Source organism: Prunus avium, chromosome 6 (genome assembly GCF_965620075.1).
Source record: "Prunus avium chromosome 6, drPruAviu1.hap1.1, whole genome shotgun sequence".
Classification (NCBI taxonomy): domain Eukaryota; kingdom Viridiplantae; phylum Streptophyta; class Magnoliopsida; order Rosales; family Rosaceae; genus Prunus; species Prunus avium.
Window position 1 is genome coordinate 30,657,243 of NC_142289.1, and position 19,077 is coordinate 30,676,319.

The 19,077-nt window shown below is 37.8% G+C and overlaps 3 protein-coding genes across 3 annotated transcripts; 2 read left to right on the top strand and 1 right to left on the bottom strand.

Annotated features, from left to right (window-relative positions):
• Nucleotides 1-3,677: 3,677 nt before the first annotated feature.
• Nucleotides 3,678-5,135, top strand: LOC110755432 (uncharacterized). The gene is made up of 4 exons (XM_021956625.1): nucleotides 3,678-3,879; nucleotides 4,093-4,362; nucleotides 4,614-4,904; nucleotides 4,987-5,135. The coding sequence occupies exons 1-4, from the start codon at nucleotides 3,678-3,680 to the stop codon at nucleotides 5,133-5,135; spliced, it is 912 nt and encodes a 303-aa protein (XP_021812317.1).
• Nucleotides 5,136-9,910: 4,775 nt separating this feature from the next.
• On the top strand, nucleotides 9,911-12,154 carry LOC110755473 (protein NUCLEAR FUSION DEFECTIVE 4-like). The gene has a single exon (XM_021956685.2). The coding sequence runs from the start codon at nucleotides 10,186-10,188 to the stop codon at nucleotides 11,878-11,880; it is 1,695 nt and encodes a 564-aa protein (XP_021812377.2). The 5' UTR covers nucleotides 9,911-10,185; the 3' UTR covers nucleotides 11,881-12,154.
• A 293-nt stretch (nucleotides 12,155-12,447) lies between these two features.
• On the bottom strand, nucleotides 12,448-15,558 carry LOC110747821 (putative RNA 3'-terminal phosphate cyclase-like protein). The gene is made up of 6 exons (XM_088255795.1): nucleotides 15,251-15,558; nucleotides 14,993-15,142; nucleotides 14,381-14,559; nucleotides 14,128-14,303; nucleotides 13,772-13,985; nucleotides 12,448-12,971 (listed from the first exon to the last, which is right to left on the bottom strand). Exons 1-6 carry the CDS (start codon nucleotides 15,453-15,455, stop codon nucleotides 12,762-12,764), a joined length of 1,134 nt encoding a protein of 377 aa, XP_088111921.1. The 5' UTR covers nucleotides 15,456-15,558; the 3' UTR covers nucleotides 12,448-12,761.
• Between the last annotated feature and the right edge of the window lie 3,519 nt (nucleotides 15,559-19,077).

A 19,077-nucleotide genomic window follows, 5' to 3' on the forward strand; every position in this document is an offset into this window, starting at 1 on the left:
AGGCCTCATCATTTGGCCCGCGGGCTCATGGGCCGATGGGGGTCCGCCCGGCCCATCGAAAAAAAGCACGGGCCGGCCCGTTATGGGCTTTGAGATGGCCCGGCCCGTCTTGGGCCGGACTAGGCTTGGGCTTGAGTGTTTGAAGCCCGGCCCGCCCACAAAAGCCCAGCCCGTTAGGCCCGCATACATATATAATTATGTATAAATAAGAGTTTAGGATTATGATTATATCACTTAAATCACATATATAATTTGTTTCATTTCATTTACTTTTCTTTACTCATTCCTAGTTTATAATTGGATGATTAGCACATTAATTTAATTTGTGTCAATTATTAATACAACAATTATATATATATATATATATATAAATAAGATGAACAACATATCATATCACCAAATATAATCATATCACGAAACATAATCGTACCACCAAATATAATCATGCTTTTCTTGAACACATCACCAAACATTTGCATATTTATTCATACCATCCTTTAAAAAAAATATTTTTTTTATACTTATTATTTTTTAAAATTAGTTCTTAAAGCGTATTACGGTCTAATTATGTAATAACCTCAAAAATAATACTTGGTTTTATTATTTTTGTAGAAAATCTTATTAAGTTGTGTGACTTTATTAGGTGTTTTATGAATTTGGTTTGATGTGAAAATATTGGAATTAAGTGAGTTTAATCTCAAATTTGGACAAAAATGCCCTTATGATTAAGTTTACGATTTTTTTCGATTGAAGTAGGCCCGTTTTGGCCCGGCCCGATGGGCTTTCTCGAGCCCGGCCCATGGGTCGGGCTTGGACTTTGAATTTTCTAAAAAAACCCGGCCCGGCCCGCTATTTTCTCTCTCCTCTTTAAAGCCCGGCCCGGCCCATTGACGAGCCCTTGAAGGGGACACGGCCGAAGATATTAAGAGTCAAATTGTCACATGGCAGCAGGATCCCAAGCCTCATTTAATGAAGTAACGCCTCTGACTAGCAAACCCACTAGCCACAAAAGGGCATTTAATGCACGAGGGAAGAAGGGAAGTGACTCAAGTCAGGATTTGGTGACAGAAATCAGAGTGGTTAGGCGCCAACATACTTACAAACATTCTTACAAATTGAGGTTAGATCACCAACCACCAAACAAGGGCATTAAATGCGTCCCACGGCCAGAGGCGCAGAACCCACGATCAGGGCAGCGGCCGAGATTTACCAGGATTCATGGGGTCACACCACCATGCTTCACGATCCCAAATGTCGATTGGACTACCCACTTGCTTTGATCAGGCTCCATCATGCAGATTTTCAGCCTCGATTACTCCTCCAAGCGCTCCTCCTATAAATACCAAGTTCAAGCTACATTCAAATGGTTCAAACACCAAACAAAAGCCTCCCACGGAGCAAATTATATTTTTCTGTAATGCACTTTCAATACCTTTACTTGCTTTCCTAGGAGTAGTGTTAGTTTGTAAGGAAAATCCGTTCATCAATATATCATACGACCCTTGATTTTCAAGGCGCCGGAGCACCATCTCTGTTACTCTTTCATTCATCTCATATATCATACGACCGTCGCTCCCTGAGCAACGCGCCGGAGCAATGCCCAAAATCCACCATCAACACCACCACTAAACGGCCTTGTAGCTCAGGCCGTGAACCTGACGACCGAGATCAGTTCTTCTCTCGGCCACAATCGTTTGATTAGAAGTCGAATTCAAACAGGCGCACCACTTAACCATTTTATCCAAACCACATCTCACGCACGGTAGACCGTGTTGGCACGCCCGCGTACAATCACACCACATCGAAAAGAAGGAAGCCATGTGTTAACGCACATCCCCTCGGTCCGGAGCTCCAGGCCGTGAGATTTGCGCAGCCAACAGATCCACCTCATCAAGTTACCTTATCAAGCTCAAGATCTGATTTATTGTAATTTTCAAATTCCCCAAATACCCCTACATATTTGCAATTGTTGTTTTCTCCATTGATTGTGCTGAATATTGAGCAAAATTGAATATACTTTGAACATATTTGTTGCAATTCAAGTCAGTAATATTAAAATGGTGTTTTAAATTGCCTTAAATTTAGGAATTTTTAGGGTAAGTTTTTTTCTCTTTTAAAAATAATAATAATAATATTCAGTATCTAAAAAAGTCACGTTTAGGGCCTATTGAATTTATGAAGAAACATTTAATAATGTACCTATTATTTGTACCTATTTTTTCCACCCTTATTTTTAATGAATAATATACCCATTTTTAACATATCTTTTGTAAATATACCCACTTTGTGTACCTATAAATAACATACCTATTTTTTAAAATAAAGAATGTACCTATTTTTAATTTATGAAAAGTGTGCAGAAATTTCAATTACACAACGTACCTATTTTCTGGCAACAACAAAAAAAACCCTTATTTTTAATTTATAAATAATGTACCTATTTTTAATTTATAAAAAAAAATTACAGAAATTTCAATTACAAAGTAATGGATTTTTTTTTTAATTTGTAAATAAAGTACCTATATTATATACATATTTATATTTTTTTACAGGTACATTATTTATTGGATATGTAATTTAGGGATTTTTGTTTATTTGAAATTTTAGGGATTGGCCATGTGTAGAGGGAATGCCAACCAAAATAAATGGAGTGATTGATATGCTATTAATAGAGAGTATTAATCTATATATATAAAGCAAAAGGCAAAGAATTGTGAAACATTCAAAATACTAGAAAATGCCCTTGGTTAATGCAAACATTGAGAATTGAAATTATTAATTAAATGAGGATAATATGGTAAATTCACACTTTTTCATATTTAAAAAAATTAAAATGAAAAGAAAATCAAATAATGGATCCTATTTTTATGGAACACAACTACCCATTATCTTTTTTAATTCTAAAATAAATTTAAATTTTTTTTAAAAAAGTCTCTCGCAAGTGCGGAAGAACTCTAGAGAGTATTAATTATAATTAAGGTAGTTAAGGACATGAATAGGTGGGTAAATGACTAGAATATAGTAGTTGTAAGGGTTTATATCGGAAGAACTCTAGTTTTTAAGATTGTTTTTCTTGTTAGATAGCACACAAGACTGATGTCAACCGTACGTCAGTATCCAGCAACTCATTTAAAACCCATAAACAAACCTTGTAACTTATCTAGTCAAATACTTGTCTACTGAAAAAAAGACAAAGTCAATGTTTCTGCTTACTTGTGTCAAACAGAAAACCAGTTCCTAATTTGGAGCATGCTTTTAACCAATTGTTCTAGAACTCTTGCTGGTTTTCTTTTATCCCCATGCAATATAAATACATATTCAAACTACTCACCCTTGCATCTCTCTCTCCCTTTTCTCAATTACCTCTAACAAGAAAGTTCGAAAAAAGAGAAAGGGTGGATCGACATGTCTCAATTTGGTGGAGGTGGTGATGAAAAATTCAAATTCATCACACATGTGGTCAGAGGCAGATGGTTCACAGTTTTTGCCTGTTTATGGATCATGGCAGGCGTACTGGTGCAACTTATTTGTTTGACATGTACACCAGAGAGCTCAAAGTTTCTCTTAAAGTTGATCAAAGCGTAATCGACGTTTTAAAAACTTAAAAACGTCTTGGTGCCAACCTTGGAGTTTTTGCAGGCCTAATTGCGGAGGTAACCCCATCTTGGTTTTTGCTCATGGTTGGGGCAGTGATGAACTTTAGCAGCTACTACCTTTTGCATGAAGTTACTAGGAGATCAATTAGGTTTCAGCTTTGGCAGATATGCGCTTGTGTATTTGTTGGCAACAATGCACAGAACTTTACACACACAGCAGCTCTAGTCACTTGTGTCCAAAACTTCCCAGAAAAGAGAGGCATTGTTATCGGTTTGTTGAAAGGTTTGATCGGTCTCAGCGGAGTGATAATCACACAGCTTGCATTGGCCTTCTATGGAGATCAATCCGTAAGGCATATCCTTCTTTTAATTGAGTGGTTCCCAGCTGCAATGGCATTGGCATTCTCCTTCACAATCAGGCCAGTGGAGTTTCAAAGGCAGCCCAATGAGCTCTGAGTCTTTTTCCATATATTCTATGTGTAATTGTCTCTTGCAGTGTTTCTCATGATTGTAACACTGTGTGAAAGATTCTTCACCTTCCCAAGAATAGGCTATGTCAGAAGCGGCGTTGTAATTTTGTTTCTGTTGGCTCTGCCTCTCTTGATTGCCATCCGAGAAGAGAGGTTTATCTTGAGCCTCAAGCAACAGCCTGATAACCGTACTGTTGCGATAAACGCGGGTAGTACTACAGAGGGAGCAGTAGTACTACCGGATGCAGGTCAATCGCAACAGGATATCTTGATGCAAAATATTGGACTGGCAAAGGGTGCGTCATGTCTCTCAACCTCAAGCATCGTGAACAAACCACGCATCGGAGAGGACCACACCATCTTGTAAGCCATCTTCAGCGTTGACATGTTGCTCATATTCATGATATCACTAACTGGATTTGCGTCAAGCACAACAGCCATAGGCAACCTGTCAGAAATCGCCGTTTCAAACGACCTTCCATTTAATACAATGGGAAACATCAAGTTACTAATAAACATATGGAACTATTTTGGGAGGTGTATGCAGGGTTTGTCTCGGAACTCCTACTTAAACAAAAAGGAACTCCTAGGCCTCTTATGAATGTTTTTGCTCTGCTTCTGTCCTGCCTCGGAGTCCTTATGGCCACGGTGATCATCGGGTTTTCCTATGGCGCACAGGTGACGCTGCTCTGCACGATCACTTCCGAAATCTTTGGCCTCAAGTACTACGCCACATTGGTGAATTGCACTCAATTCGCAACCCCGCTTGGCTGGTTCCTTCTCGATAACAAGCTGACCCAACCCATGTACCATTTAGAGGCAAAGAGATTGAACATGGGTCGTCAATGGGAACCTTGTTTGCAAAGGAACGACATGTTTCAGAGGTTCTTTTATGATTGTGGCGGCTGTCTTGGTTTTAGGAGCTCTAGCATCCTATGTTTTGGCCAGGCGAACAGCAAAGTTTTACAAGGGTGACGTGTATAAGAAGTTTAAGGATGGAAAATATAAGAGCTTTAAAGTGCAGGCAAAAGCCACAGAGACAGAGAGGGCTTCATCATCGGATCAGTGACAGCAGTGAGACACTGGTGGATACCGAGGAATGGTAGACCACCTCCATTATTCCAGGGCAGGTCTTGGGAGGGGGGAACAATATGGTCATGCAATTTTACCATGATTTCAAATTTTTCAGTCAAGTTTTAACTATTAAGTGTTATTAGGTCCAAAATTATAATTCATTAATTTTTTGTAATCATTATTGCAGTGGTAATATGGTCCAGACACAAAAGAAAATTGTTTAAGATGTTTAAAAAAATACTTTTAAAATTCAGTTTTGAAAATGAAGAAAAATTTAGACAGCTGATAAATAAGGACAAAAAACACTTCCAACTAAAAAAAAAGGGAGCAAAAACGCAAAAAAGAAAAACAAAGCATTCGAAATTTGCCGAAGACCATAAACAAAGCACTACAAATGTTCCCCGTTTTAAAACCTATAAAAACTTTAAAAAGGAAAAAAGGGATTAGCTTATATGGTGGCTTGTTCTAGACCGGGAATTTTTAAAATTCGGGAATTCTTGTACCTACCCCCAATTTTCCTCCGAAATCTTCCCACATTAGAGTCGAGAACCCAACAGGGACCAGTGGGGGGTGTAATGAAGTGGGAGGATGGGTTTTTTTTTTATTTTAATTTTTTTATTTATGCGGTGGGAGGATGAGTTGCTGGTGGCTGCATGTTTTCCCTTTTCATTTCGTTTTAAAGATTTTTTTGCTTGCATTTAATCATACTTTTCTTTTTCTTTTTATATTTTAATATTTTATATTGATTTAATCATTGAATTTGTGGGCCTCACAAGTGTGTCATGTCAGCATGCTAATAGACTTCTAACGGAATTGGACGACAATTGCTACATTTATGTGCAAAACGTCAAGGACAACATGTCTTGTTAAAAAAATATAAATGAAAAACTAAATAGTTTCGCAAACCTGATAGAAGTTTTGTGATAAGAACCCTATAAAAAAAAATTAGAGAGTCCAAGATGACAACACCATAAAACCATAATAAACAGATAAACAAAACATCTTTTTGAAGGATGTCAGTTTGGTATCAGACAAAGGCTCTTTGATACCTAAGGCAATAGATAGTTGTTCTCCGAAAATAATCTGGTAATGTTTCGAAATCAAGTTCATTTTATCTATTTTGTAATTATTGCAGGGGAAAACCAAACTGAAAATTATGTCATGTCAGGTGAAGCGTGAACCATCTGCTCTTCGGCCTCTCCTATCTGCAGGGATTAATTATTGATAAGTATTTTTTAATTTGTTAATTAGTTTTCAGCTCTGACCAAGGCATCTAAAAATTTCCTAAAATGCAGCATAGTTTAAACCAATTGCTCAGAAACTCTAAAAATGATGGCATGGCAAGTAACTTACCCAAACTAACACAAATTAAGAGAAACCTCCCTCCATTTTATGCTATTTCTAAGAGTTGACAGCTTGTTCACCTTTAGTTCACATTTTGCTATTTCTCTGGCGTATAGTATTGAATGCAGTTCCGATGAGACTGAATTTACATAAGGATATATACACATGTTGCACATGAAAAATCAATACACATCTCAACATTTTTCAATTATGACGCTGTCGTCATATGTTTCGGAGGTCTGGCTTCGTTCATATTCGCTCCATGAACAGCAAAGTTTTACAAAATGACGTGTATAAGAAGTCTAAGGATGGAAAATATAAGAATTATACCAAAGCCACAAAGAGAGGGCTTCATCGTCAAATTAGGGCTGCCTTTGAGCCCAAGCACTACATTCTGTAATTTGTTTTGCCTAGGGGTGCAAATTGGATTGGAAATCCCGATTTTGACCGATTCTGATCCAAAACGACTCCAAATCAATTCCGACATCTGAAAATTCCAAAAAAAATTCAATTGGAATTGGAATAAAAAAGTATATCAAGATTCTGAAAATTCCGAATTTCAAAATATATTGAAGGTTCAAGCTTAGACTACACATAATGACTAGTTTTATGTTGAATTTGATATGACTTAATGACCAAATAGACATAGACGAGCTATTTCATAAGTGATAGCATGCAGGGGTGGCAATTTCGGACACGACCCGATACACGACTCGAAACCCGCACGAGAAATTAGCGGGTTCAACCCGCACGATAAAAAAACAGGTCAATTTCGGGTCAACCCGTTCTGACCCGTTTAATAAACGGGTGGGTTTCGGGTCAACCCGCTAACCCGCTATAATACCTATCTAACCCGTTTATTAAATGGGTCGTGTCACGGGTCGTGTCAACCCGTGTACAACCCGCTAAAAAATGAAGAGAAATGGAGACTTCAACACACACACAAGGGGTTTCGAACCCCTACCACCCTCATTTCTCTCAAACGTCTTATCCACCATGCTACATACAACTTTGTGATTTTATGGTATGCCTTTGGATATTTATAATGTTTCTTTTTATTTTGTGTTTTCCTTTCTTTTCCCGTCTCTCTTCTCCTATTTTTTTTTTCTTTCTTCTCCTTCTTTCTTCTTTCTCCTCTCTTTTTTTTTTCTCTCTTTTCCTTTCCTCTTCTCTCCCTTTTTTTTTTCTTTCTTTTCCTTCTCTTTAGTTTTCTCTCATCTCTCTTTTTTCTTTCTTTCTTTCCTTCAATCTTCTCTCCTCTCTCTCTCTCTTTATTTTTTTTCTTTCTTTTCCTTATCTCTTCTCTCCTCTCTCTATCTTTTTTTTCTTTCTTTTCCTTATATTTTCTCTACTCTCTATGTTTTTTTTAATTTAAATTTTTTCAATTGTGAATTTTGTAACATGCATGTTATTATTTATGAACCCGTTACTTATATTTGTTAGTAATTGTTCCTTATAATTTGAGTTAATTATGTATCTAGGGTTTAGGTTTTAATGTTTTAAAGAGAGAGAGGCAAAATGAAATAACTAATTTATATATATAAAAAAATATAATTACTTGATTAAATTATCAACATTTAGAATTTTTTATTTTTTTAAATTTGCTATTACTTAGCCCCGTTAGCGGGTTAATAGGTTAACCCGAAACCCGCACGAGAAATATATGGGTCGACCCGAAATCCGCACGATTATTAAATGGGTCATAGCGGGTTGACCCGAAATTGACACGGGAAATAAATGGGTCGACACGAACCCGACACGAACACGACCCATTGCCAGCCCTAATAGCATGTAATAGTTTTTCAAGTCAATTTTTCAAATCGTTTGACATGTTTAAAATTTTCAATGATTTTTCGAGAATTTCCAAAAAAAAATTGAAATATGTCAATTCCGAAAATTTCCGAAAATTCCAAATTGCAATTGATGTTGAAATTCCAAAAAAAATTGGAATGGAATTGGAAAATAATTTTCGTTCCGAAATTTTTTAAAATGGAATTGGAATTCCCTAATTCCAATCCGATCCATCCGAAAATCTACCATAGATTTTCCCTTTTTCATTGGTTATTTTTTTCTTTTAACTTTTCATTTCATTTTGTTTCCAAGTTTAGCCTAGCTCAAGGCATGAATTAATGGACTTTTCCAACCACTACTCATCAAACTCATATGCCAATAATTCCAAGTCCTCGCAGTTTTTCCACACATTTTCTCTATAAAAACCCGATGGAGACTCTCTTGCTCTTCATAACCAAAAACATTTCAAAGACGTTTGCCCTCCACTGAGTCTACTCAATCATGGCCTTTCCCAAGCTTTTCTTCATTTTGTCTTTGGCCTTGGTGTTGTGACTCTCAAGCTACACCTATGTGAGCCTAGCAGCTCACCACCTTTTGGACACCCCGGCAGCTCCACCACTGTCATTGACTGTGCCTACAATTCCATCTCTGCCCAAGCCACATTGCCCACATTGCCCACATTGTCGCCATTACCCTCATTACCAACACTGCCCAAGGCCGCATTGCCACCATTGCCCTCATTGCCAAAACCACCCAAGGCCACATTGCCGCCATTGCCCTCAGTACCAACACTGCCCAAGGCCACATTGCCTACACTGCCAACTAACTCAACTCTACAACCACTCCCAAGCTCCCAAGTCCCTTCTTTGCCAAAACCAGCATTGCCTACGTTGTCCACAACCCCAAAGATGACACTACCTCCATTGCCGGCCAACCCAATACTGCCTACATTCCCGACAACAATCCCTTCAATCCCAACTATTCCATCAATTCCATTCTTCTCCCCACCTCCATCAAACTGAACCGCTTGACGCGCCCGATGGATCAGACTTACTACTATGCATAATGCATGTATCCAATTAATTCTTAAACGTCAGCTCAAGAGTCTCCATCCGGGAGCATATAGATGATACGGTTCTTGTGTTTGATGATGGCTTAGTCCACTTATACTTGTATTAGATACATTGTGAGGATGCCAGTTTTCCTTCTTTGTCTTTTATATTTTCATTTTCAAGTTGTTTGGTTTCACACATCTGACTATCTGTTCCTAGTGTTTGTTTTGTTTCCTGATATCTTTGTAGTGTATGAACAAGATTTATTACCTTTTCAAAATTGTTCTAAAAAATAAGTTTAGTTTCATTCTCCAATCATCATACTAATACAAACACATAAGATCATATCAGAAGTTTCAGAGTACGCTCTAACTTTGAGAGGGACACGTGTCAAGTTCCCTTTGTGAGGGGAGTTGTCTCTTGCTGTGTGAGGCATTTGACCAATGTCTCTTATTAGACATTGGTCAAATGTCAATCAACCTGGTAAAAATAGCTCTAAAAAAAACTTACTATATTAATCTGATAAAAATAGCCTCAAAAGAAAAGCAAAAACAACGGCTTACACAAACTCACCCACCTCCTCTCTAGCCTTACTTGTAGCCAATGTGTGGCTCCACTTCTCTATCTGTTCATTGAGGCTGGCGGTAGTCTCTTACATTTCTGCCAATTGTAAAATCCCTGTGTGAATCTGTTCCACTATATGAACCCCAAATTCTATCATAACCCATCTCTCTCTCTTTTCTTCCATATTAATGCATCTGTAACAAAACAATACAGAAAAAGTTCTAAATTTCTACCCAAAATTACACTTGATTGCTTAATTTCCCTTGCAACAGTCCTAGCCTGACCAAGGCAAAAATGAGCAGTTCTAAAGCTAGTAGTAATGCTATGGGATGCAGTGAAATAGGTAGGTTTTCGTGGTATATGCTGAAAGGAAGATGGTTCAGTGTGTTTGCCTCCTTCCTCATTATGGCTGGAGCTGGTGCCACTTACCTCTATGGTACCTATTCCAAAGAGATCAAGTCCACTCTTGGCTATGACCAAACAGAAATCAACATGCTAGGCTTCTCCAAAGATTTTGGTGCAAACGTTGGTGTCCTCTCCGGCCTAATTGGTGAAGTAACCCCAGTTTGGTTCGTGCTCATAATTGGCGCGGTCATGAATTTTGTAGGCTACTTCATGATTTGGCTGGCTGTCACTGGCAGAATTCCCAAGCCTAAAGTATGGCAGATGTGCATTTATATATGCATTGGAGCCAACTCTCAAAACTTTGCAAATACAGGAGCTCTTGTCACTTGTGTCAAGAATTTCCCAGAGAGCCGAGGTGTTATGCTTGGTCTGTTAAAGGGTTTTACTGGGCTTAGTGGAGCTATCCTGACACAAATTTACTTGGCAGTGTATGGAAATGATTCAAAATCCTTGATTCTTCTTATTGCCTGGCTCCCTGCTGCAGTGTCAATAGTTTTTGTATACACCATTCGACCCATGAAAGTTATTAGGCAACCCAATGAGCTCAAAGTCTTTTACCATTTCCTCTACATCTCAATTATCCTTGCAGTATTTCTCATGGTGATGAATCTGCTTCAGAAATATATTAATTTCTCCCATGCTGCCTATGCTGGAAGCGCCACTGGGGCTGTTTTGTTGCTCTTTCTCCCTCTTGGCATTTCCATTAGAGAAGAGCTAGTCCTCTGGAACCTACAGAAACAGCCTGTTGATCCTCCAACTGAGGTCAAAGTTGAGAAACCACAAGAGATCGAAGAGAAAAAGGATGAGCCGAAAGAGAAAGAATTGGAGACACCAGAGCCAGGTTGTTTTTCTGACATATGGAACAAACCACCGAGAGGAGAAGACTATACCATTTTACAAGCACTCTTAAGTATAGACATGCTCATTTTGTTCATTTCAACATTATGTGGGCTTGGGTCAAGCTTGACAGCAGTAGACAACTTGGGGCAAATTGGTGAGTCTTTGGGGTATCCAACTAAAACAATAAAAACTTTTGTGTCATTAACTAGCATATGGAACTACTTTGGCAGAGTCTTTTCTGGGTTCATCTCCGAAAGCCTACTGATCAGGTGGAAAATTCCCAGACCATTAGTAATGACTTTTGCTCTTGTTCTATCATGTGTTGGTCTCCTACTCATTGCATTTCCGGTCCCTGGTTCAGTTTACGTGGCATCGGTTATCATAGGGTTTTCTTTTGGGGCTCAATTGCCGTTACTTTTCGCAATCATTTCCGAGCTCTTTGGTCTTAAGCACTTTGCTACATTATTCAATTGTGGACAAATAGCAAGTCCACTAGGGTCCTATCTTTTCAATGTGAAGCTCACCGGGGCGCTCTACGATAAGGAGGCAATGAAAGAGCTAACAAAGAGAGGTTTGACCAGATCACAAGTGAAGGACTTGACATGCCTTGGAAATCATTGTTATCGGTTGTCTTTCACAATTTTAGCTGCTGCTACATTCTTTGGTGCTCTTGTGTCACTGATTTTGGTGTTCAGGGCAAGAAAGTTCTACAAAGGTGACATATATAAGAAATACAGAGTATAAACAGGATCCATATATTATTTTTCATTTTTTGTTGGTTTATGACTGCAAAAATAGACAGTGTCAACGGATGAGGAACCTAAACAGACATTGTAAACAGAGAAATTAGGAATTTGAAGATTTTATAAATAAGGACTCAGATCTAGAGAAGGATGTATAGGTCATATCGAATTTATGGGCAATGTCTTCGCAACCCAAGTGTATTGGAGCTTTGCAAAGCACTAGCAAACATTTTTTTCAGGAAATTCGCAATGGGTGCTTATGCCTAATTTATGCTTCCTAGTCCACCAATATGTTGATAGCTCCTTATTGTCATAGATAAGGGGAGCTCTGTTCGCACTCCAGTGGAAATGTCTAAACAGTTTACAGGAGTGCGAATAAAGCACCCCTCTATGTATAGTTATCCTCTTCGACTTCCTAGTCGATGTTTTCTCCTTCAACACTTGAAGCACCGCCGTACACATGTCAATATTATTAAACCACATTTAACTTTGAAAACAAAATTAGATATTAAATGGACACCTCGGCAACCATTTTAAGCTTCTAAATCCAAACATTTGCTAAACATGAAAAATCAATACACATCTCAACATTAACCTCTAAATAGGCACCCAAGAAACCATGTGTACGTTGATTATATGTTACTAATGTGTACATTAACCTTCATATATATTCGAAAAAATCTGAACTAATGTGTTAAAAATTGCAAAAACTCCTACTTCTTAACTGGAGTTTATGTGATCAGACTACATAGCAAAAGATGTACAAAGACATGAAGTTGCAATCTTCCACAATTGATGCATGGGAGGGCTTTTGACAATACTTTAGCATAATGAAACATACTTCTTGATATATAGAAAATCATATACCTTGTATTTTGACTATCACAAAATCTTTCTAGATAGGTTCCTCAAACCACAGCCCACACACTTGAGAAGAACAGTACTTGTGGATGCACATGGCATAATGACAAATTTAACTCCGAGAAAATCATTGATGTTTCTGAGTGTATCTATCCCATAAGGAGAGAGCTTTCCGACCCGAACTTTTGAAACATCTTGGGGACATAATGCACAAAGAAGAAACAACAAACCCTACAAACCCAAATGGCAGCAAACTCACTATCAGAAGACAAACATAAATCATAAAAAGGGAGGAGGCGAGAGGCACCCATATTCAAATAATATATTTCTACTCTAACATTTCATTTTTATAGCAATCATAATTCATTTCTTATAGAAAGTGTGGTGTGCCAAGTCGCCCTGCATGGAATAAACAATAAAAGACAATTCATATTTTAGTGGTTATGTTTGATTGTTACTATGGAAAAAATTTGGCTGGTATCCTCACAGCAGCATCTCTTCTATGTCCTCATTTGACAGATTCAGAAGACTTTGGCTAGGATTTCAAAATCATTTTCATTTGGATAATGCTTTCTCAAGGTTCTTGTTATGTTCTTGCATCCGTTTGGCTGGAGTAACAAGTGTCAATTTTAATATTTTCAAACCAATACTTTTTTTCATAGATAGCAAGAGGAAAGGCATAGACCATGAACAATGATCATAAATGATTTTGGGTTAGCAATAACTCCTTATTGTTGTTCTCTTCATCTGACAAATGGGAGTGATTACTGAAATAGCAAAAGTATAACTAGCACATGCCTTAATAAAATCATAAAGGAATTTCAGGGGTCTTCCTTAGACTAAAATTTGCCAAATCTTCCATCTAGGACAACTTTTCCCTTCATTTCATCCATTTCCAGAAATCATTTTCCTGTTTTAGTGCACACTTCCTTAATTTCTGTCTTATGGTGTGAAGTTCTAAAATCAATAAAAATGAGAAAGTACGAGAATTAAGTCGGTAGGGAAGGAGCACAAAACATGAAATAACTAACCTGGTGATTTGAATCTACCACTCCGCCCTGCCCAATCTCCCCAAGCAGAACAGAAGCAATTTTCAAACCAACATCCTTTGGAGGCACCAGCTCTTTCTTCTCATAGTCAACTTCAGATATGTGTTCCCCTCGTGAATGAGAAATAGTTGTATCAGCGGAGATATAGCAGCCAGAGGTTGTTTCCGCAACTATTGACATTCCATAACCATGTGACCTGCCATAAAGTCATTGTTGTCTATATGAGTGGAAGTGTACTTAAATAGCATAAACCTCAACAAAAAAAAATACACATTCACAATTCCATCAAATATATCCTGACATTAGAAAAATTAACAATATCTGGATTGAAAACATACTCTCCAGCTTGTGGGCCAGCTCTATGGTCAGTAAATATGTGAACATCTGGAAGGAAGGGATGAAAGACTCCTCGAGCTGCATGTACCATTGTATTTTCAGACTGCACGGACACTCTCGTTGAGAATGTAACACCCCTAATCCTCTTAACCAACCCCTCATCAGTCCATGTTACTCCCTGTAGAGCAAAACATATAAAACAAAACCCAACAAAAATGAAGAAAAAAAGACTACCCATAAGTCTCAAAAACTCACAGTCAGACTTTGAACAACTGGGATTGCCACAACGACTTCACCACCGCCTTTAGGAGCGCATCCACGACTCTTTATTTCCAGCTCCAATCCTTCTGAGGGAACTCCAAAGCGTTTTAAAATGGGAAAGGTAGTAGACCGGAAGGTATCAATAGATGGGTCCTTGGAATCATTTGTAAGTCCTGAAAGAACAAAATTCAAGTGACTTACAGTGGCAGCATCTTTGTAAAGCTCAAATCGACATGCACAAATGCAATATGGTCTGGTCCCAAAATCAATAGGGTTAGGCCTTTTTATTCTACTTTATTTATAATTGGTACTTTGATAGTTAGATTACATCTATGCTAGAACTAGATAGTTGGGTTTGTAAAATTGTAAGCGTTCAATAAATTAGTTGGCTAGAACAGATTGTTAAAATCCCATCTACATTGTAAAATTGTAATTGTTCAAACAAACTGATTGCTAAAAAAACAAACAAACTGAATTCTTAATATTACCAAAACTATGTCATTACCAAATGCCAAAGTTTAGAACTAGTTACAAATATGCAGTTTTCAAAGTCATAGCAATGATGAAGCAACAAGGTTCAGAATTAGCAGTGAAAAAAGTGGCTACCTTTAAGCGTAATGGTAATGGGTTTCTTGGCAAAGAGGCCAATCAAAATCAAGGGCTCCAAGAAATACCCAATAGACCGCTCAAAACCACAGTCGTGTTCCAGTTTCGACCCACCCATCACTATCCCTGGCTTGAACTTAAATCCAGTGCCTACCCAAACACACAGAACAAAAGTAGCACTCAGAACTATACATACATATATATCTATATAATATAATGCATGAAAAAAATTAGTGTTTGGGGAGGGCTGCTGGGTACCAGTGTCGTTGATTTCGAAAGAACAGCCATGGCAGACCAAAGCGAGCAACTTGAGGAGGGAGACCTCGTACTTGCGGAGACCAGGCCATGTCTCGTTGGTTCGTATGTCGTGAATTTGAATGGGCGTGAAGGTGAATGTAGACAATACCAGCTGTTGTCTTAGGTTTTGACTTCCAGATAGCCTCTTGTACCTCGTTTTCTCCATTTTGCTTCTTCTCTGCTCTCTGCAGTCCTCTTTTGTGCTGTTGTCTAGAAACAAAATTAGAAGCAGAGCAATTGCAGCTCTGGTATATTTTGATAGTGTTTTTCCCCAAACTTTTTCTTGTTGACCCAATAAATCATTAAGCTTTTAAGTTTTATTATTGTATAAAAAGACAAAAAAATCATCTAACTTAATACTTAACCCTGGTATATCTATACACACACCCCACACACAACACAACTTTTCATATTAAGTTTTAGAAAAACACAAACTCTTCTACACTCTATTGTCATATTACTTTCTTTTTTTTTTTGGTCAAGAACTCTAATTTCATTCAACTTGAAAAAAGAGAAAGCACAACATATTCTTCTCTTTCAATCCAAAAAACCTTCTACACTCTCATATTCTCTTCACAAACCCTAAATACGGTATGCAAATAGTGGCTTGTGGATTGTCAATTAAGGTATGTAATGTGAGATTATTTCTTGGGTCGTCAATTAAGCTCTTAAGTTTTATTTATGTTTGTTATCAATACATCGTTTCTCTTATAAAAAAAAAATTGAAGAACACATTGCTTTGCATATGACATCATTGACTAATATTATATTGTTTGATCATAATATGTTTTTATAAAGACCAAAATATATATATATTGAATAGTTGACAACAGTGTTTTTATCTCTTTAAGTAGTGTGAGGTTGAAGTGAACTTAGAGTGATGAGGGGTGTGGGGTGTGGGTGTGAGGTTGATGTGTTTTTTTTTTTTTTTTTTGTCTGCTAGGTATGTATTTAGGGGTAGTTTGGGAAGATAATGGGGTTTTCTTAGAAATTGTGAAATTTTGAATTACAAATTGAGGTGAACTTAGAATATATGGTGAACAAAAAAAAGTGCGGGATTTAAATAGAAAAACTTTTTTGATAAGCAGTTTTCGTTTGAGATGTGTATTTGTACCCACAAATTCACTCAACATAACCACATAACTTTGTTTAAAATTTGTAAAGCTGAATTTATATAGTTACTTTTGCAATGGAAATGAAGTTCAAAAGCTCTATATTCTAATTAGATGGCCAAGCCTAGCAGTGTGGTAGGCTTGTAACTAAGTAGGACATTAAAGTGATTTGATTGTTTGAGCCAAGCCTTGTCAAGTGAGATGTGGTGCCACAAAGCACGCCCCCTACTCTCGGGTCAATAGGACCCCCCAACCGAAACGGGTGGTAGCAAACGCAAAACTCAATTGTTCAATTGTGGTTGTTATGTACCAGATAGAAAACACACCCCCAAAAAAAAAAAGATCTTTATTTTTTAAATTTTCAGGAACATTTGGGTTTTTTTTTGGCAAATCTATTTACTTTTTTTATACAAACGCAGGGAGGAATCAAACCTATGACAAATTTTTTTTTTTTTTTTTTTTTTTTGTTGCTAAATCTGAAAGTCTTTTCTTAACACTAGCCCCTTGGCATACACGTGAGTGTGTCAATTGTTTTTTAACTTAAGAATTAAGAGAGAGAATCCAACAAAAAAATTGAAAAGAAAGAAATAGGATCATGTTTCTTATTTTGGTTTTTATTTTTTTTTAAAATTATATGAAAAAAAATGTTAACTTATTATATTATCCTTATTTAATTAAAAAAAAAAGTTTCAATGATAAATAAATTTATTAACCAAGGACAATTTTTGGTATTTTTAATTTTTTTTCATTCTCAGCCTTTTGCTTTTTTGAGAAATGGAATTCATTCAGAGAATCAAAGTAGCGTACATAGAATGACACGAAACAGTGGCCTTATTAAAACCTTTCTGAGAGACAAACCTCAGCGTAAGAAAAAGTACCACGCATGTCATAGACTAACAAAAGAGTCTGAAACAGTCACGTAGGACCAATGCTAGAGCAAGATAAAATAAAATAGCAAACTCACACATAGACCTTCGACGCAAAGACCTCCGATGAGAACACTACAACACAATCCAACTGTCAAAAAAGTTCTGCTATGAAATCAATAGTCCTTTGCATAGCCACAAGACAATGAGAACATCCGACAGAGAACACAATACACCAAGAAGAAAGAAAATAGCCACTAAGCACACCATCTCCATCCACCTCCAATAACAATTGGCAATGAAAGAAGAGAAATCTTAATGAGCAACACAAAGAAGAGACTAACCACAAACATGCCAAGAAATAAAATAAATTAAAAAAGCCCTCAGGCACGCCGTATCATCTCAACACTGACAAAGAAACCTCTTATGAAAACATAGTCCTTGAGACAAGCGGAGAATCAAAGATCAGTTAAGAGGAGAACGAAGAAAATACCACGCAACAATAACAAAACTGGCCTAGGCACTTAAGCTGAACACGGGGATCAGGCATAAGAGCATTTGCCAGATGCCAAGCCCACAAATGCTCCAAGAACACATTGAGGAAGGCGTCCAGGAGACTCCACTAGGCCAGTCTCCATAGGTTTGTCAAGAATGACACTAATGTCACCAGGATTCATAGTTTCCATCGCAGAGTAACCCGCCAAACCTATAAAGATGGGTAAAAGGATGGTACCCAACAACCCGAGTTGCCAAAAACCTGGGCCAACACCTTGAAAATAAGGATCAAAACTATAAACCCTAGGTGAAGAGCCACCCACGCCAAATCTCTAGACAGCAGTTGTCTTCTCTTGAAGGTAAGGCTTGAGATCACAGATCGGACGACATAGGGGGTGTGAGAAAGCTACCTCCACCGTGACCGCCGACCAACAAAGTAGCTTGCACCATGATCGTTGTTGACTTCGAGATTGTCGGCACAATAGCAAGGGCATACCCGCTGAAACAACCATACCAAGGCAATCACCAGAGACGCCGACGCACCGAGGAGAAAGAGAACGAAGAAACCAACGCCCAAGATCTGAGAGAGACAATGATCGGTTCATAATTGTATATTATTTCTTACCCTTCTAGCTTATGATTTGGTTATGTTTTTGAGTTAAACTTGTGCTTTTAATCCTTTTTGTGTTTATCTTTCAGTTAATTGAGCTTTAGGTAACAATGATGGCTTTGGAGAACATAATTCATGCAATTCAAGCATGTTAAGGCCTAATTTGGATGAATTGATGAAGAGCTTAAAGACAAATTCATTATGGCTACAGCCCCCTGCCAGTCCAGTTCCGTAGGTCATATTGCAAGCTTTGTTTCAGCAACCTACATAGCTCGGATGAGGCCACATTCTTCATGAAAGTTGCTCCAATTGGTGTGTACTATAACATATCCAAAATTCAGCCCCATTGGATAAATCTGGAGTCCGTTACCTAGCAAACACAGAACCATGCTCAGGATGGATCTTATCAGCGCGGAAAATGAGTTAGCAATTTGTTTCGGCCTTAACTTCTTCCTCCGACCTTGGATTGGCCCAAATAACATATGGCTGGAAAGAAGACATTCTGAACTTCAATTTAGAGTGCTTAAAGTCCTAATTTGATTAAGAGAAGCCCAAGTTGTAAGCCCTTGAAGTTGCTGGTCATGCTGACCTCAGCATGTGCTGGTTGGATGCTTGGTCATGGTGAGCTAGGTATGAGCTATCATTTCTGGTTGGAAGCTTGGTCATGGTGACATGAAGATGAGCTAGGGCTGCTGGTGGGATTTA